The 21,209-nt window shown below is 39.1% G+C and overlaps 1 protein-coding gene across 3 annotated transcripts in view; it reads left to right on the top strand.

Moving 5' to 3' along the window:
• The window catches only part of PRKDC (protein kinase, DNA-activated, catalytic subunit), a 296,326-nt gene that overhangs the window by 77,809 nt on the left and 197,308 nt on the right, over positions 1–21,209 (top strand). For all 3 annotated transcript variants that reach the window (XM_081070672.1, XM_081070673.1, XM_081070671.1), the window contains exons 28-30: positions 14,723–14,817; positions 16,342–16,441; positions 17,622–17,755. In XM_081070672.1, the coding sequence (XP_080926798.1) occupies positions 14,723–14,817; positions 16,342–16,441; positions 17,622–17,755 (329 nt within the window). The remainder of the gene's footprint in view (positions 1–14,722; positions 14,818–16,341; positions 16,442–17,621; positions 17,756–21,209) is intronic.

The following is a 21,209-nucleotide window of genomic DNA, read 5'->3' as shown; positions in this document are numbered from 1 at the left end:
TCACTTATGTGTGGGATATAAAACAGAAAGCAGCAAGCAAAACAAACTCATAGAAACAGACAACATTATGGTCGTTACTGGAGAGGAAGTGGGTGGGAGACGTCAAAGGTTAAAGGGGGTCAAATATATGGTGACGGAAGGAGACTAGACTTTGGGTGGTGAGCACACAATGCAGTTATACATATGATGTAGTATAAAATTGTACATTTCAAACATATGTTATTAACCAATGTTACCCTAATAAATTTAATAAAAAAATTTTTAAGAAAAAGATTATGTGCTGGACATTGTGCCAAATCCTGGAGATAGAAAGATAACAGCCATTCTTGAGGGTTGCATTTAAGAATGAGAGATCGGCAGAAGGCGGTAGAGATGCAGGGGAGACCACAGGGCAACCGAGGATGGGCGTCGATGGCCTCTGCCCGGGCTCTTACCCTCGACTTGTCCGTCTGTAGCAAGGGCCTGGGGGTGACTGGAGTCTTGGGTTTTGTGATGATTGGAATCCTGTGCAGAACGAGTTGAGGCCCTCACAGTCCTGGGCAAGGGTGGGCGTGAGGGCAGATGGGGCTCTGTGCCCCCCAGTCCAGAATGGCCTTTGATGGGGAAGTGTCTAATGGGGGTGGGGAAGGCAGCAAATTAGGCCCCTGCCCTTAGCGACAGGAGTAGCAAATGCCAGTTTCTTCCTACCCATCCTTTTACTTAGCTAGAACCTCAACTATACCTAATTTTGGTGATTTCCATGATGATATCTGGGACTTTTGAGCTGGTGAGACTTGGGTGACATTTGGACTTGAGATGATGGTGTAATGAGTTGAGACTTTGGGGGACCTTGCGATGGGGTGACTATTTTACATGATGGGGTGACTATTTTACATGATGGACCAATGTGAATCTGGGGACCAGAGGCAGACTGGTGGGTTGAATAATGCCCCACACCCCGGCTATCCTTGTCCTAATTGATAAGATGGGATTGTAATGGTGGCATTAAATCTATTTTGAGATTTGGACCTCTGGTATAATTCGATTTAACAAGCATAATTTAGTTTGGGACTTTTTGAAATCTTTCTTTTCCTTCTTTTCCTCCTTTCCACCAAACCTTAAGGACTGTTTACTATACATTTACTATGCATACCAGTTTCAGTGGTTCTATTTACTTTGCCTTTGCATGCCTGGCAGTGACCTGGAGAGGTTTTGCATCTGTATGGGATCCACTCTCCTGGCTCCAACTTAGATCTACATAACATATGCAAAGGTAACCAGCTTTACAGCACCTTCCTCCACCCCCAACTACAGGAAAACAAAAAATTTGAGACCAAAGACTCAATGCAGTAGTTTGTAGTAGTTTCCCTGTAGACTCTGCCCAGCTGACCTTTGTCTTACTTTAATAAATCTTCCTTCTGTTAAAAAAAAAAAAAGAAAAAAGAATGAGAGATAGATAATAATCACAGAGGTAAATGTAAAATTTATACCTGAAATTAGGTCTTTTAAGTAGTGGTACAAGATTACTAAGTAATTTTATAATGACAAACCTGACTTTGGTCACTATTGCTTCTCTCACGAAGTGGAAATTGATAGAGATGATGGGAGCAATTATAAAATAAGATAGATAGATAGACAGACAGACAGAGTCTCTATTTCGCTTTGAGTATGTACATGCACATTTGTATTAAGTGATGAATTTGAAGTCACTTCATTATTTTTTAAATCTTTTGAAATTGTGACACCTATATGTACAGAAGATGATTTAAAACATAGTAAAGCTGTCACTATTTACAGATGACATATTATACAGAGAGTGCCAAAAAAATGTATATACATCTTAAGAAAGGAAAAAACTTTATTAAAATTATGCTGATGATAACCACTTTGAGCACCTCTTTTAGTTGCAGAAGTTAAAGGTGACTTGTATTCATCATTTGTTATTGGTATATACTGAGTATTACAATTTTAATACAGTTTTTTCCTTTCTTAAAATGTGTATACATGTTTTTGGCACCCTCTGTGTATAGAAAACTGTAAAGACTCTACACAAAAACTGTTAAAACTAATAACCGAACTCAGTAAAGTTGCAGGATACAGCATCAATGTACAAAAATCTATTGCATTTCTATACACTAATAATTATCAGAAGAAGAAGTTAAGAAAACAATCCTATTTACAATTGCATCAAAAACAAACTACCTAGGAATAAATTTAACCAAGGAGGTGGAAGATATGTATGTGAAAACTACAAGACATTAATAAAAGACATTGAAGAAGAATGATCATACTTCACAAAGCAATCTACAGATTAAATTCAATTCCTATCAAAATTCTAATGGCATTTTTCTTTTATGAAATTTATTTTAAAATTATAGTTGACATACAGTGTTATATTAATTTTAGATGTACAACATAGTGTTTAGACATTTATAGAACTTATGACAGTATCACCTAGTTATTACAGTATTACTGACTGTATATTCCCTATGCTCTACTTTACATTCCCATGACTATTTTAATGACTGGCAATTTGTACTTCTTAATCCTGTTCACCTTTTTCACACACCCCACAAGCACCCCTGCCATCTGACGACTAGCAATTGGTTCTGTGTTTACAAATTTGTTTCTGTTTCTTTGCTCATTTATTTTCTTTTTTAGGTTCCACATATAAGTGAAATTATATGGTATTTCTCTTTTTCTGTCTGACTTATTTCACTAAGTGTAATACCCTCTGGGTCCATGCATCTTGTCACAAATGGTAGGATTTCATTCTCTTTTATGTCTGAGTAATATTCCATTGTATATATGTATCACATTTTTTTATCTATTCATCTATCGATGGACAGTTAGGTTGCTTCCGTTTCTTGGCTATTGTAAATAATGCTGCAGTGAATATAGTGTTAGTTTTTCGGATTTCTTTGGATAAATACCCAGAAGTGGAATTGCTGGGTCTTGTGGTAGTTCTATTATTAGTTTTTGAGGAACCTCTGTACTATTTTCCATAGTGGCTATACCAGTTTGCTATCCCACCAACAGTGTACAAAGGTTCCCTGTTCTCCACATCCTTGCCAAACTTGTTTGTTGCTTTATTGATTGTGCGAAGTCATATCTCATTGTGATTTTTATTTGCATTACCCTCATGGGGAAATGAGCATCTTTTCATATATCTATTCAGCCAACTGTATGTCCTCCTTGGAGAAATGTCTATTCACATCCTCTGCCCATTTGTAAATCAGATTGTTAGAATTTTTAGTGTTACATTATATGAGTTCCTTATGCTTTTCGTATATTAACCCCTTATCAGACATATAAGTGGCAAGTATCTTCTTTCATTCAGTAGGTTGTGTTTTCATTTTGTTGATAGTTTCCCTAACTGATGAAAAAATTTTTTTGTTTGGTGTAGTCCCTTGTCTGGGAAGACATGTTTAAAAAAACACGGTTTATAGCAATGTCAAAGAGTTTGCTGCCTTTTTTTTTCCTTTCTAGGAATTTTAGAGTTTCAGGTCTTGCATTTAAGGCTTTAAATTTGTTTGAGTTTGTTTTTGATATGGTGTAAGAAACTAATCTAGTTTCACTTTTTTACATGCATCTATCTGATAAATCTAGTATGAATATGACACCATAGGTATTACAATATTATTGACTATATAGCCTATGCAATACTTTACATCTCCATGACACTTTTAGTTACAATTTGTATTTCTAAAAACCTTTAAACTTTCTCACCTGTCCCCTCAAATGCCTTCCCATCAAACGACCACCAACTGGTTCTAAGTATCTATGAGTTTCTTCGTTTGTTTTTTCATGTATTTTTTTAGATTCCACATATAAGTGAAATAACATAACATTTATTTTTCTCTGTCTGACTTATTTCGTTATGCCTAATACCTTCTAAGTCCATCCATGTTGTCACAGGTGGTAACATTTCTCTATGTTATGGCTGACTAATATTCCATTGTTGTATATATGAATCCCATCTTTATTCCTTCATCTACCGATGAAGGTTACTTCTTTGTTTCCAATTCACATGCTTTTTATTACTTGATTTTGTCTAATTGCTCTGGCTAGCACTACTTATACTACGTTCTATAAAAGTGGTGAATGTGGAAGTTCTTGTCTTGTTCCTTAGGTCAAAGAAAAGGATTTTAGCTTTTCACAATTGAGTATGTTGTTAGCTATGGATTTGTCATATGTGGCTTTTATTATGTTGAGGTATGTTTCCTCTAAGGCCACTTTGCTGACAGTTTTTATCATAAATGGATGTTGGATTTTGTCAAATGATTTTTCTGCACCTATTGATATGATCATATGATTTTTATCTTTTCCTTTTTTTTATGTGGTGAGTCCTATTGTTTATACACATAGTTAACCAACCTTGCATCCCTGGAATAAGTCCCACTTGATCATGGTGTATGATCTTTTTCAAAATATTGCTGAATTCGGTGCACTAATATTTTGTTGACGATTTTTGCATCTGTGTTCCTCAGGGATACTGGCATATATACCGGGGGTATCAAGAAAATGTGTACACGTGTCTTGTATTCATCTTTTCTTATCGGTATATATTGAGCATTACAATTTAAATACAATTGTTTCCGTTCGTAAAATGTGCATACATTTCTTTTGTCACACTCTATACATACACACACACACACACACACACACACACAATGTATAACAATTAAGTCCAAGAACTTCTGGCAACAATGTTGGTAACCTTTTTTGATATCAGGGATTATTCATTATGAATTTGTACCAACTGGAAAAAAGTTAACCAACTTTAATATTTGCAAGTGCTGAAAAGGCTTTGTGAAAACGTTAGATGAAAAAGACCTGAACTATTCGCCAGCAATAAATAGCTCTTACATCACAACAATGCACCAGCTCACACAGCACTGTCTGGGAGTTGTTAGCCAGTAAACAAATAACTGTATTGGAACACTCTCCCTACTACCTTATCTGGCTCCGAGTGACTTATTTCCCAAAGATAAAGGAAAAATTGAAAGTAAGACATTTTGATGACGTTCAGGACAAGGGTAATGCCATGACAGCTCTGATGGCCATTCCAGAAAGAGTTCCAAAATTGCTTTCAAGGTTGGACTAAGCGTTGGTGTCGGTGCATAGCTTCCCAAGGGGAGTACTTCGAAGGTGGACATAGTGATATGCAGCAATGAGGTATGTGGTACTTTTTGTAGGATGACTTCACGAACTTAATTGACGGACCTTTGTATTATGTTTTTTATATTATATATATGTTATATATAATCTATATTATATATGTATATATTAAATGTCTTGGTATTGTTTGATATCAGGGTAATGCTAGCCTTGTAAAATGAGTTTTGGAGTCTCTGTCCTCATCAATCTTTTTGGAGTAGTTAGAGAAAAACAGGTATTATTTCTTTTTTGAGTGTTTGGTAAAATTCACCGTTGAAGCCCTCTGGTCTAGGAATTTTGTAGTTTAGGGGTTTTAGATTACTGATTTGATTTCACGAGTAGTTATCCGTCTGTTCAGATTTTGTTTCTTCCTGATTCAGTCTTGGAAGGTTGTATGTTTCTGTCGATTTCTTCCAGGTTGTCCAGTTTGTTGGCATTTAACTGTACGTAGTATTTTCATACAGGCCTTTTGTATTTCTGTGGTGTCAGTTGTCACTTCTTTCTTGTCTGATTTTATTTCTTTGGGCCCTCTCTTTTTTCCTCAATGAAACTGGATGAAGGAGTATCAATTTTGTTTATCTTTTCAAAGAACCAGCTCTTGGTTTCATTGATCTTTTGTATTTTTATTTTTTGACTCTATTTCATTTATTTCTGCTCTGATCTTTATTATTTCCTTCCTTCTACTCACTTTAGGCTTGCTTTGTTCTTTTTCTATTTCCTTTAGGTGTGAGGTTGACTTCTTATTTGAGATTTTTCCTGTTTCTTGAGGTAGACCTGAATTGCCATCAATTTTCTTAATAGAACTGGTGTGGCTCTGTCCCATAGCTTTGGAGTTGTTATGTTTTCATTTACATTTGTCTCAATGTATCTGTTGATGTCATCCATGATCTCATTGTTAGCACACTCATTGTTTAGTCACTTGTTATTTAGCCTCTATGGGTTTGTGTGTTTTTCATTTTCGACTTGTAATTTATTTCCAGTTTCACACCATTGTGATCAGAGAAGTTGCCTGATACGATTTCGTTCTTAAATTCATTGATACATTTTTCTGTGGCCTCACATATACTCTATGGAGAATATTTCACGTGCCCATGAAACGAATGTATATTCTGCTGTTTTTGGATGAAATATCAATTAAGTCCATTTGGTCCTATGTGTCATTTAAGGCCACTGTTTCCTTGCTGATTTTCTGTCTGGATGATCTATCCATTGATGTCAGTGGGGTGTTAAATAAAGCCCCCTACCATTATCGCCTTACCGTCAGTCTCTCCCTGTATGTCCGTCAATATTTGCTCTATATATTTAGGTGTCCCTTAGGTGGGTCCACAGATGTTTACAAGAGTTATATCCTCTTGCTGGATTGATCCTTTTATCATTATGCAAGGCCCTGTGTCTCCTGTTACAGCCTTTGTTTAAAAGTCTGCTTTGTCTGATATAAGTATTGCTACCCCAGATTATTTTTTGTTTCCATTTGCATAAAATGTCTTTTTCCATTACTTTAATTTCAGTCTGTGTATTTTGATCTGACGTGGGTCTCTTGTAGGCAGGAAATGTACGGATCTTGATTTTTTGATCCATTTAGCCACCCTGCATCTTTTGACTGGCCCGTTAGTCCATTTATATTTAAAATAACTGTTGATAGGTATGTAGTTCTTGCCATTTTATTGTTTTCTGATTATTTTTGTAGTTCATCTCTGTTCCTTTCTTATTCTCTTGCTCTTTCCTCTTGTATGTTGATGACTTCCTATCGTGTTATGTTTGCATACCTTTCTCTTAATTCTTCTGTATTTCTTACCGATTATTCATTTGTGGTTACCATGTGCTTCATACATACCAAGGTATGTTTATAGCAGTCTATTTTAAGTTCATGGTTGCTTAAGTTTGAACACATTGTAAGATCACTATAATCTTTACTGACCCTCTCCCTGTTTGTTTTTTTTTCATTCTGATTTACCTTTTTTGTGTGTGTTTGTGTGTATCCCTAAGTTCATTGATATAATTACACATGGTCTCCCTAATTTGGTCTTTTAACCTTTGTGCTGGGTTTATAGTTGGATGTGCTACTGCTTTTACTACGTTTTTGCCTTTGTCAGTGAGAATGTTTTTCTTTCCTAGATTTCTTATTCACGTTTTTTATCTCTCCTTTTGCTCTTAAAGAAGTCCCTTTAACGTTTCTTGTAATACTGGTTTAGTATACTGATGAACTTCTTTGGCTTTTTCTTGTCTGGGACACTATCTCTCCTTCAATTCCCGAATGATAGCCTTGCTGGGAAGACCCATCTTGGTTGTAGTTCCTGGCTTTTCGTCATTTTGACTATTTCATGCCAGTCTCTTCTGGCCTGCAAAGTTTCTGTTGAGAAATCATCTGATAGTCTTATGGCAGCTCCCTTGTAGGTAACCAACTGCTTTTTTCTTGCTGCTTTTAAGATGATCTCTTTGTCTTTAACCTTCGGCATTTTAATTATGGTGTGTCCTGGAGTGGGTTATGGTATGCCTCTTTGGGTTCGTCTTGTTTGGGACTCTTTGCACTTCCTGCACTTGTATGTCTATTTCCTTGGCCAGGTTAGGGAAGTTTCCAGTCATTAATTCTTCAAGTAGGTTTTCAATCCCTTGCTCTCTCTTCTCCTTCTGGTACCCCTATGATGCGAATGTTGGTATGATTGATGTTGTCCCAGAGGTTCCTTAAACTATCCTCATTTTGGGGGATTCTTTTTCCTTTTTGCTGTTCCAATTGGGTGTTTTCTGCTACTCTGTCTTCCAGATTGCTGATTCGATCTTCTGGTTCATCTAAACTACTGTTGAATCCCTCTAACGTATTCTGCATTTCAGTTACTGTATTCTTCATTTCTGACTTTTAAAAAATGTTTCAATCTCCATTTTTATGTTTCCTATCTCTACGTTGAAGTTCTCACTGAGTTCACTTATTCTTCTAAGTTCATTACGCATTCTTAAACCATATTTTGAACTCTGCATCTGGTGATTGTTCTCCATTTCGTTTAGTTCCTTTTGGAGTTTTGTCCTGCTCTTTCATTTGGGACAAGTTTGCCTGTCTCCTCATTTTCACTGACTCCCTGTATTTGTTTCTATTTATTTGGTAGATCTGCTACGTCTCCCAATGTTGACAAAGGGGCCTTATGTAGAAGGTGTCCTGTGGAGCCCAGTGGTGCCGTCTCCCTGGTCATCTGAGCCTGGTGCTCCAGGGGTGTCCACCTTGTAGGTTTGTGTTCCCTCCTGTTGCAGTTGAGTGTCAATTACCGTTGGCATGTCAGTCGGTCGCGTTGACCCTCAGGCTGTCTGGCTGGGGACTGGTTGTGACTACAGCGGACAAGCTCTGATGCGAGGACTGACCCCAGAGAGGGAGTCCCTTTAGCCATCGAGTCCCTGGTTCCATCGAGTCCACCTTTTGGGTGTGTCGTTTGTGAAGCTGCCTAAGTGGTGCTCTGGTGTGATCTGAAGCCTGCTACTGTGTGTGTTGGTTCTGGAGCCTCTTGGGAGTTGCTCTGGTGCAGGTCAAGGTCAGCCACTGCTTGTGCCAGAGTTGGAGCCTGTTGGTAGAAGCTACAAAGTGATCTGCGGTTGCTGGCGCTTGTGCTGTTCTTGGAGGTGCCTGGGAGAGGCTATTCTGCAAACCAAAGCCGGCTGTCACTTATGCTGGGCATGGGCCCCTTTGGTAGGCACTACGATGTGAGCTGAGGCCAGCTGCTAATTGTGCCGGGCTTGTGGCTGCTTCGTTGAAGCTATGTTCCAGACCTAGACTGCCCGATGCTTATGCTTGGGGCCTCCTGCTGGGAGTTACAGTGTAAGTTTAGAGTGGTGGCCACTTGTGCTGGGCTTGGGCCACTTAGTAAGAGCTACAGGCATGCCAAAGCCGGCCACTGCCCGTTTGGCGTTTTGGACCTTGAGAGATTTCAGGAAAGTCTGCAGCCCAAGCTGAGGCAGGCCACTTATGTGGAGGAGCCCCTGGAAGAGGCTCCGGCTAGGTGAGCTAGTTTAGTGGGGTGGGGTCTCAGGGAGCCACCAGGGCAGGGCAAATGATGTTAACCAGGTTGTTGCAGAGCTCCAATTTGATGTCCGCCTGGGTGGGAGGAGAGCTCCACCAAGGAGCAATGGCGCCTGTTAGTGTTTCTGTCCCCAGAAAGAGCTGCTCCTACCCCTGCCCCTCCAGCACTGACCCTGAAGTTAGTGAATTTAGTTCTTCCTCGTATACCCCTGGCATTTTTGGAGCTGCTGCCCCTGCTCTAAGCTGGAGCTTAGAGTGCGTGAGTTTGTGATGGTGTGAGTCTGTGTGCAGTCCCTTTAAGGCCTGTGCCTCAGTCTCCCGCCGTCCTTAGTTTTTCTCGGATGAAATCCCGTCTGGTTTTCACAGCCGCATGTTACGGGCAATGCCCCTGGTTGTGGAACTCAGTGTGGGGCTGGAACCCCACAGTCCTGAGGGGGTACCTCTGCACCTGAGAAATTACTTCCATTTCTTAATACCACATCATGAGTGTGAATCTTGCCTGTTCAGCGTGTCTGCCCCTCCTCCAAGTGTAGAGGTTCCTTCTTTGTTCTGTCCTCAGTTATTTGTTGTTCCCTAATTTAGTTATAATTCTGATGTGGTAGGAGGTTACTAGCACAGAATTTACTTATCCTGCAGTCTTGACTTGTACTTTCTTATGAACTGTGCTATCTCCTTTTATTTGTGATTATCTAGCTAACAGTTTTTAGTTTCATTTTACTTTTCCAAAGAACCAATTGTTCATTTTATTCATTTTTGTCTGCCATTTTTCTGATTTTTATTTTACAAATTTTCACTCTATTATTTCATTCCTTCTGTTTGCTTTTGGTTTACTCTTTCCTAGATCTTAAGGTGAAGATATAGACTACCGATATAGAATCTTTCTTAAGGCATTAAAAGATATAAATTCTCCTTAGCACTGCTTTAGCTGCACATCACAGATTTGGATATGCTATAATCTTATTTTATTCATATCAAAATACTATTGATTTCCTTTATTTCTTATTTGATACAAGGGTTACTTAGAAATGTGTTGTTAAATTAGTTGCTGATTGAGAAATATTTCTGATTCCTAATCTTCCTTCTGTTGTTGAGTGCTAATTTAACTTTATTATAATGAGAGAAAATGCTTAGTCAGATTTCACTCTTAAATTAATACATGTTTAATTACCTATGATATGGTCTGTCCTAAAGTATGTTCCATATGTACTCAGAAAGAATGTATATTTCCTGTAGTTATATGGAATGCTCTATAGTTGGTTAATTGTGACATTTTTTAAACATGGCAATAAAAAAGGAAGAAATTACTTCCATTTCTTAATACCACACCATGAGTGTGAATCCTGCCTGTTCAGCGTGTGTGCCCTTCCTCCAAGTGTCAATGTGGCTTCTTGTTTAGGCCTTCAGCTATAGGAATTGTGTTCACCTAATCTTCAGGTAGTTCTCAGTGATAGTTTTTCCATAATTTTCTTGTAATTCTGATTGGATCTTTTGAGGAGCTTAGCACCTAGTTGACCTAATGTGCTATTTTGACTGCAAGAGATTTGTCCAGTACAATTTTCACATAAATAGAACAAACAGTCCTAATATGTGTATGGAACTACAAAATATCTCGAATAGTTCGATCAATTTTGAGAACAAAGAATAAATCTGGATGTATCACTTTCCTAATTTCAAACTACAGTGGTACCTCGGTTTTCATACATAATCCGATCCGGAATAGTGTTCGATTTCTGAAACATTCGAAAACAGCCAACAGGTAGTCCTCAGGATCTTGCAATTAGTGGAAGCCCCATGACAATTTCGTCTTCTGATGTGTGTCCAAAAACCGAAGCATTTACTTCCGGGTTTACAGCATTCATAAACTGAGATGTTTGTCTTCAGAGTCATTAGAAAACCGAGGTACTACTGTGTAATACAAAGGTATAGTATTTTCAAGTGTATGATATTGTCGTAAAAACTGACACGTAGATCCATAGAAGAGTACAGAGAGCCCCAAAAGAAATCCATCCATATATGGTCAATTAAATTAGGACAATTAGCCAAGAATATACAATAGAGAATGGATAATGTCTTCAGTAAATGGTATTGTGAGAACTGGACTGCCACATGCAAAAGAATGAAACAGGATCACTCTCTTATACAGTTACACAAAAGTTATATCAAAATGGATTAAAGAGTTGAATGCAAAATCTAAAATCATGAAAGTCTTTGAAGAAACATACTCGATGATAAGCTGGGTGACATCAGTCTTGGGAATGATTTTTTTTATCTGACTTCAAAATTAAAACTGAGCATGGGGTATTACACCAAACCATAAGCTGTATGGGAAAGAAACCATTCAACAAAATGAAAAGACAACTTAAAGAAAATATTTGGAATTTATGTATTTAATGTAGAACTCATACAACTAAACAGTAATTAAAGAAGGAACACGATTAAAAAAGATCAGAATATCTGTATTGACATGTTTCCAAAGAAGAGATATATGACCAGTAGGTACATGCAAAGATATTCAACATCATTTGTCATCAGGGAAATGCGAATCAAAACCGCATTGAGATATCACTTTATACCTGTTAAAGTGACTGCTATCAACAAAGACTAGAAATAATAAGTGATAGCAAGATTGTTGAGAAATGGAACCCTTGTGCACTTTTGGTGGGGTTGTAATTTGGTGCATCCACTATGGAAAACAGTATTGTGGTTTCTCAAAGAATGAAAAATAGATGTACCATAGGATTCAGCAATCCCACTTCTAGGTATTTAGCGAATGGAATCAAAAGCACTAGCTCAAAAAGATATTTGCACCCCCTATGTTTACTGCAGCATTATTTACAATAGCCGAGACCTAGAAGCCACGTCTATTGATGGATGATGAATGGATAAAGATGTGTTTTATACACACACGCACACACATGTCAGAATATTACTCAGCTCTAAAGAAGGAAATATTTACATTTGTGACAACATGGATGGCTCTTGAGGGCATTATGCTAAATAAAATAAGTCAGACAGAAAGACAAGTAATGTATTATATCATTTGTATGTGGAATCTAAAAAAAAAAAGTGGCGGTCATAGATACAGAGATCAGATACAGAGAACACCAACGTTGTCACAGGCAGGTAGTAGGGGTTTGTGTTAAATGAATAAAGAAGGTCAAAAGGTATAAACTTCTATTTATAAAACAAATTTACGACAGTGGTAATGAACAACATGGTGACTATAGTGAATACTGTATTGCATATTTGAAAGTTGCTAAGAGAGTAGTTCTTAAAAGTTCTCATCAGAATGAACAGAATTTTTGTAACTGTATGGTGATGGATGTTAACTAGACTTATTGTGGTGATCATTTTGTTATTTTATACAATACTGAATTAGTATGTAGGACACCTGAAACTAATATGTCATATATCAATTATACTTTTATTTAAAAAGATGTGTTAATTTAATGGAAAACGATAAAAGAAATGTTTGCATACTTACCACCAAGGTTAAGAAATAGAGTATTTTCTGTATTTTAGAACCTCCCCTGCCTGAGTTAATCATTCTCCTGAGTTTTAAATTACTTGTTCCATTCCCCGTCTTTTTTGTTTTATTATTTTAAAATGTACCCTATATGGAATAATTCTGAGTTTGGAAAGTAGAGAGTAAGCATAGAGAAGACTGTGAAAAGGATGTGGCCGTGTGTTTTCACTGTTCATTGAAGGAACCTGGGAGACTCTGCTGAATGGAGACTGGCTTCAGCTTTCCTGAAGGATTACAGGAGCCCGTTCCAAGGAATTATATTTCTTTGACCAGGTCTATCATTAGTCCTAGGAAGCAGAGCTGTCCAGAAATGGTGTGAAGTAGACCAGCAGCTAATGGTGGAGAAATATCAGAGGGTGGGGACTGCCCTTTAATTTCTGCTTCTCAGTTCTCAGTGCCCTTACCTTGCCTGTCAGGAGCAGGTCAGAGCACTATTTCTTGTGGGATAAATGAGCACTGTCAGCTGACCCAGGCTTAACATGAACTGTAGAAAAACTTCAAGCACATGATCATCGTAAGCCTGGTATATAGGCTAAATTCCTAAATAGAGGAATTTGGGTCAGGCTTACCTGGATCTTCCGTCTAGGTTGAAAAACCTATATTGTGTATCCTGGTGGAGATAGCTATCAATAAGTCTCTTTCTTGGGTTTTTGCTTGCCTTCCATAATTGGATCTCGTTGACATTCCTCTTGCGTGTCCCCTTTACTTCTTTCTTTTTTTGGACTTTGATTTCATTTTCTCTTGTTTTTTTCTTGGATACTCTAATTTGTTAGATTACTTTCTAAGTGGCTCTTCGACAAAAATTTCATGACAGATAAATCTTCTGAGATCTTACATGTTGGATAATATAAAAGCAAGTTCTTATGTTTCCTTTCTGCATGCTAAAGAACTGTTTTTGCACACCTTTCTTTGGAGAGCACGGTTTTAGAGTATCATTTTGTCATTTCATTTGTCTATCTCCCTACATTAACTGGTTTTGGTATCTAAGATAAAAACACTTGTACTTTGACCTTTGCAGACCTCTACATTTCAACTCTAACATTTGTAGTCTTATTGTAAATTGCTCTTCCAAACAAACCTTCCAGATTTGCTGGTTTGCCTGCTATGTTTTTCATCTTGCTTCCATATTTGTTGGTAACAGCCTTTATTTTCAGTGTCAGATTTGGGTGTCCAACATTGTGGTAGATGTGGACTTTGTGGAACTCTGAGAGGCCTTGCCCCTCCTGGTATTCAAATTAAAAAACAAATTAGGATAATGTTCCTGCCAAACCCAATACCAGTTTTCAATTCCTGTTCTAAGTCCTCCAACACCATGCTCTAGTTTTATTTTTTACAGAGAAGTGCTCCTTCCCAGTGGGTGATACAGTGACCTAGCCCTTCACACAAATAGAACATTTAACTCTTTGTTTTCTCTGAACTCCTGTAGACTTAGTGCCTATACCTGTCATTTTGTCATTTTGTACTTAATCATTTACTGTCTTATGTTATTAAGGAACACATTTTTCAGTGAGAGATCTTAACCTCTCCTTGGCCTACCCATGAGTTTACTCTGTATAAATGGATGGTCCACGAATGTTGTTATTTGAATTAATTATTTACATGTACTGGATATGCTTGTAAAATCTTCAAGTTTACTGTTGGTGTTGACTTATTTTTGGATAGGTTGAGAGCTTTGAATATTCCTTTTATATTAAAAGAATATGGATGCAGTATCAGATCTCCTTTTCTATACATTTAATTTGAATGAATTGTGTGGAAGTGTGGTCAGAATAGCAGTTGTAAGGTTATGTGCTATGAGCAATTGCACAGATGTAGGAGGTAGAGGGAGGGATACTTATGTACAGAGAAAAAGCCAGTGCTGCCTCTTTTGGTTTATATTGTCTGGTCTACTCTTAAGTTTTCTTTGAGAAGTATTTTTGGTTGTTCTATGTTTTAAAGCATTTGAACCATTTTACAAAACAAAATTAATTAATGTATTTAATAACATTCCTTTTTTTTTCTTGTCATTTCTGCTTTATTGTTTTCGTATGTGAGGATCACTATTCTTTATTTTACAGGGAAGAAGACTCTCTGGTAGAACAGTTTGTATTTGAAGCCTTGGTCACGTATATGGAAAGTCTGGCCTTAGCACACACAGATGAGAAATCCTTAGGTAGGTCTTATGTGGTCTTTGGAGTGCATGCCAATTTTGTTTGCTTCACAAGTCTTTTTCACTCAAGGTTTAAGCCTGTTGCCTTCCAAGATGGTGTACTTTCCTCAGGTCTCCCATTCAGGGTGATACATGTAAAGGGGAGATATGCCCCTGTAGTGCCTCAAATCCAGTTTGTAAAATAGTCTGCCATGCTCTCCTCTTCTAAGACCATATATCCCTGATGGCCACTGAGGTTGGATCCCTGGTTAGTCAGTGATCCCACCCAGGGCAGGTGGGACAATTTTATTGTCAGTTCCAGTGAAGCCAGCCAGTTGCTGTATTGACACTTGTGAAAGTGTATACATACTGTACAACATAAAAAACGCTGGATGTAATAACCACTGAAATGTAGTTAGTGTCTCTCAACTCACAAATGATAATTTAGAAAATAGAAAATAAGGTTTATGATAAAGCTATTTTGACCATAAATATATATAATTTCTTCATTTATGGTCAAAATAGCTTTATCATAATCTTGTAATGAATATGTATTCAGTTAGAAATAGGCTAAAATAACCAAGAAAATAATAAATGATGATCCTTATAATTAAATTTTGTCCAGAAGCTCTTAGGAACATCATGGAGTTTTTGAGCTGGAAGACTTAGAGATCTTCCCATTCAGTCTCCACACTAGTCAAGGCACGGAGGCCCACACAATGTAAGCAACTGGTCTAGGTCACATAGCTGTGTGCTGGCAGAACTTCTCTTTCACTTACCAGATTTTGGTTTCTGTTTATTTTTTAAAAAGACAAGTTGAGCTCCATTATTCTTTTTGATACCCTACTATGGGCAAAAATGCTTAAAATTTAGTCCATCAAATAAATTAGTATTGCTTTGTTTGTCTAGATTTTTTATATAGGTGAATTTTCTCAACAAGTGAAAATTTACTCTTTTAAAAATCACTGCCATATTTAAAAAACATAGAAAGGAAACTGCTGTTAACAGAGGTTAAAATAAGTTGTGTGAGGCTCCTTTCCTAAATAACCCTAGACATCTGTAGATGGTTTTACTATTTTATTTCTGTTCTCCTTCTACAGTAGCTTTGTTATTAAGCTGTAGAGTTTAACCTACATGAGAAGAAGGGGAGGTCAAGTAACTTACACCCCTTAAATAATAGCCTTAAATTCAAGTGCACAGGGTTTTGTAATACCTGCAAAGTCTCTTCCGTTGCAAAACTATTACATGAGGCTGTGCTTTGGTGGGCTGGAGGCGCTGATGGAACAGTTTTTCATTAGTTGTGGTATTTGCTGTATGGGTGAGTGTTCCCTATGCTATCCTGTAGTCTTAAATGTGTGCTTTGTTTTGGGTTTGGACGTGCAATGTAAATCATTTATTTAAATTTTATATTCTGAGGGATGAAAATATATTAACTCATTGTAAAATTACCTCTAATTTAAAAAATTAGATCAAACACCTATGATACTAATTTAGTAATAATCTGTTGTATGTCTTCTTTGGAAATAATATTTTTGTACTTGATAACAGGTACAATTCAACAGTGTTGTGATACCATTGATCACCTAAGGCGTATCATTGAAAAAAAGCATATTTCTTTAAATGAAGCAAAAAAACGACGTTGGCCACGGTAGGTGATATTGCTTCAGTTCTCTTTTATTTTCCCCCAATGTACACCTAATTCTCAGTTAAAAAAGGAGAATCTGGGAGGAATGTGTAAGAATTAATTTTCTGAACAAGGAATGTGTGGAAGTATGAAGAGTAAGTTTTCTAAAGATGTTTAAAAAAGCTTTATTTTTGAAAAACTCTCACATAAGATAAGAATTTGTTTCAGTTGGGATAGTGGATACAATTTGGAAATTAGTTTTGTATCTGAGAATTTATTTTACCTGAAGTAATTCGAATACAGATTTGACATGGAATTATTTAACTGCAACATGCATGAACTATTATGGAGTAAATTTGAAATATAAGAACTGAAATACTGAAATAGTAGGATTTTGACAGACATAGAATTACAGAATTATGAAATGAAGCTGCTCAAAACCAAGGCTGTGTTATTGACCGGTGGTTTCCAGTCTTTGCTCTCATTTCCATCCCAGCAAGTTCTCATTCTCAGACTCGATGGGAATGTGCCCTGCATTAGCCTCTCCAGATCTGTGCAGGGAACTCTGGTGTCTGCTGGTGGCTGCCACTCTGCAAAAGTATTATCCCATGTGGACTGGATATTAATATGACCTCTTTAAAAATTGCTTCTTCCAGATTCTAACATTAATTTGTGACATCTCTTTAAATCATTGGTTTTCAGACTTCAGCATGCATCAGAATTACCTGGAGGTCTAGTTAAAATACAGGTTGCTAGGCCCTGCCGTCAGAATCTGTTTCATTAGGTCTGAGGTGGGGCTGAGAATTTGTGTTTCTGCCAAGTTTACAGATAATACTGATGCAGCTGGTCTAGAGACCACAATTTGAGAAGCACTGCTTTAGATCTTAAACCTCTTTTTGTTTGAAGTACAATGAAAAGGAAACATGAAAATACTTGGTGTTGTTCTTTTAAGAAATGCTTGTAAATTTTTCCCTCCCCCCCAAAAAAGAAAATGAAGCTAAGCAGTATTTAGAACCTATTTAACCTGTGACATTTTGATTGTATTCTAATGATGACACATTAAAAAAAGATATTAAATGCTTTTTAATAGGGTTTCCACATATATCAGTGTGGCAATATTGAGTTTATGGTTTATAGACTCTTGGGTCACTTAAATGTGAATTATTGGGGGGCACTTTATATACTGTGTGTTCTCTCCATATAGAGGATTTCCACCTGCGGCATCATTGTGTTTACTGGATGTGGTCCAGTGGCTTTTAGCCCATTGTGGGAGGCCCCAGACAGAATGTCGACACAAATCCATAGAACTCTTTTATAAATTTGTTCCTTTATTGCCAGGTATGGTGATCTTTATGTCCTATAAATAATGGGTTTTGCTTTACCAGTAGTTTAGACATGCATAATTAATTTAAAATGTGATCTTTCCATCTTTTAGATGAATGTAACAAATAATATGTTTTTTTGTGTTTTTTTTGAAACTATGAAAATTTTAATTACGTCTCAGGCATGAACTTCATTATCATTGATAAGCCTTGTAACCATTCAAAATTACAATGCCAATTTTTTAAAAGGAGTAACATTTTAATAAATTTCCTCCCTGAAAACAATCTCAAAGAACAGTTCACATTTTAGTAAAGCCTTTAGAAACAATGTTGTTTGCTGTGTGCAATTAAAATCTGAAGAGAGGTAACTGAGGAATTTGAGGGTTTCTGTATATTTCTGGGTTTTAAGTCAAAAACCAGGATAATTAATTCTAAACGATGTACAAAAATGGGACACAAATATTATGGAGAACCAAGATACGCTTTAAATTCTATAGGATTGGTTATAACACAAAATGTGTTCTTGTATTTCTTTTGAAAATGGACCTGTATCCTGTATTGGAAAATAACAATCCCTCCCCCAAATTAAGATCTCACTTTTGAAGAGATGAAAAAGTCTGTTCATTCTTAGCTGTGCAGCAGCCCCTCAGAATGGTACAACATAAGCATAAGTTGCTCCCTCGCTCTGCTTCAACCTTTCTGGTTAACGTCATCCTTCAATTTGGACTAGATACTTTTTTCCCTAAGTGTTTAGACATTGTTCCTTCCCTGCACCACAGCGAGCAATTTAAATTCATGTGCCTCTCCATAAGCATTAATTCTCAATTGAGGCAAGAATACGGCCCAGCAAAGAGTTACAAAGCCAATTCAGAGCTGAAACTTGCCTAGGTAACTCGAGACTACATAGCAAAACCGGCAAAACAAAAACAAACAAAACCCAAAAGCAAATGTGTCACGTACAGATTTGGGGGAAGCTGAAAAATAACGATGATGTTAGTAGCGCAAAATGACTCAGACCATTTTTTCAATTACATAGTGATAGTGTTGGGCTGATTACATGGTCCTGGATCAAAACACGCGGTCAATGAAAAACTATTTGAGGATCTAGTATGTGCAAAGAACACACACCATTTCATCCATCTCACTGATAAAACACAGCCCCATGGATTCCAGTTCAGTCAGTGACACCCACTCGTTTATAATGCAGTGTAATTTCATGGGACTGTTGACATCCACAGGATGGGTAACGGCGCTCAGCAAGAGGCTGCTATGAGAGGAAGTAAAACGGAACTTCTCTAGCGTGGCAATAAAATCTTCAGTGAGCACAACTTCTAAAAATCCAACAGAGCTTCCAGGTGCTAGAAAAAAGGACTCAAAGACCAAAGATGACGAAATCCACGGGACGGTGGCCAGCAGGCGCAGAGACGGCGTGGATGGCTATCGTGAGGGCAAAGGCCGTGACCTAACGACAGTGCTTACAGGACATGTAAAAGATTGCGCGCCACAGCTGGGACACACCTGTGAGCACTGCATGGCTACACGGCACATGCTCTATGGCTCCCGGGCAACAAGTTCACCATCAGTTAGCAGACAGCGGACTCTGGTTTACCTCTCCAGCTCTGTGACAACAGGAACGTGGTCCTACCAACAGTCATCACCAGTAACTGCAATTATGCAGAGTAAGGCAGTCAAACATTTGTGGACCAACAGAAGCCATCTGTAGATCGATTTCACTGCTGCAGGAGGTCAGAGGGCATCCTAAGAACTGGCCCATGGGAACATTTCACAAGGAAAAAGTTGAGAAACGGTCCCGGAGGCTGAACTCCGAGTCAAGGCCTAGAAGCTGTAGCAGACCAATTAATGCTGGCAGTAACTGCGCATTTTAAATGAATCGCCAAGTGAGAAAGAATTCCTATGCCTCCCCGTGGCATCTAAGACAATGAGATGATCCTTCATCTTTAAACCCATCGCGTAGTTTCTTAATAATTAAGGTCTCTGGTCTCCACTGGGGAACTGTCCCTTGCAGAGAGGCTAAATCAAGAAGAAATCGCCATTGTCTGTAAGTATCACAGAGAGGAAAAGGTTTTCCACTCGCTGAAGCTCTGACGCGGAGGAGGCTCCAGAGCCAGGCGCCACGGCCCCCGCCGCCGCGCCCAGGAAAGTCTCCCGGGGACGATCCATCCAGGCAACGCGGCTCCCAGGCACGCAGCCTTGTCCCGTCTTGCGGCGCGCCCCTCGCCGTCTCCCGACCCCCTTCCCTGCACTCGGAGAGCCGAACCTGTCTACCGAGGCCAGGAGCCTCGCGGGCCCGCAGCCCTGGAGGAGGGGGCACCAGGCGCGGGGGGCCCTGGGGCGCAGAGGCGCGGGGAGGGGAAGGCCGAGGATGGAGAGGGCCGGACCCCAGGGCGGCGGGCACGCGGTTCTGGGAGAAACGCGGGAGAGGCGCGCGAAGCCAGGAGGGATGTGAAGGTGCCGGACGCAGGGCAGCCCCGGGCGTCGTCCGTGGCGCCTGAGCAGAGGCCCCGGCGCCACCTGCATCCGGGATGGCGGGCGCTTGCCCCGCAGCGGGATAGCGTGCAACCGGCAGCGCCGCGGCCGGAGGGCCAGGAGACCGCGCGGGTGAGAACGGCTGCCGGGCCGCGACGGCGGTAAGCCGCGGTCGGCTTGGGAGCCAGCAAGAAGGGTGCAGCGGGGCTGTACGGCGAGACGCGGGGCGGCGCTGCGGCCCGCAGTGGGCCCCGCCGCCTGCCCGAGCTCACCAGGCGCGATGCAGCAACTTCACTTAGCCACGGGGCTGCGGGGGCCCGGCCCGCGCCTGCCCTCCCCCGGGCAGCCGCGCGGCCCGGAGCCAAGCAGGGAAGGGCCCGGCACCGGGGAGCCCGGGCGGCCGCAGCCCGCACTCACCGGTCCACGGTGCCACCGCCGACACCAGGGCTGCGCTCCAAGCTCCATGGTCCCACCGAGGCGTGGCCACCCGGTGCCCCCGCTCCGCACCACACCGCAGGCAGAGTTGCCCAATATGTTTTTAATACATGCAAAAAAATGTTCATTAATCATTACAGATCGTTTGTGTGACAGTGGTAATTTATGGCTATACATTTTTCAAAGATTTACAGAAGGAAAGAAAAAAAATGATAGTCAAACGGTATAGAAGAAGTAAATTTGGAATTTCCCAGCATCTTTTTTTATTTCACTATATTTTTATTTTTCTAGTCCATTTAAAAGAAATAAAGAAGAGTTGGATGACCACCATTGTTGTTAACATGATTTTCAATTAAGATTTACAAATCTTATTAATATTTAAAGAAATAATGTAGTTGTTTTATTTCAGTATATAACTAATAAGAAATTGCTGGTCTCCTAAGTCTGAATGATCTCAGATCATTGTGATATTAAAGGAAAGAAGTGAACCCAGGCTTTTCAATAAACTGTACCTGTAGGCTAGAGATAATTACTAAATTTCTTAGGAA

This window comes from Rhinolophus hipposideros (assembly GCF_964194185.1).
Source record: "Rhinolophus hipposideros genome assembly, chromosome: 13".
Taxonomy (NCBI): Eukaryota; Metazoa; Chordata; class Mammalia; order Chiroptera; family Rhinolophidae; genus Rhinolophus; species Rhinolophus hipposideros.
The sequence above is the reverse complement of the archived record's forward strand: the minus strand, read 5'-3'. Positions and strand labels throughout refer to the sequence as shown.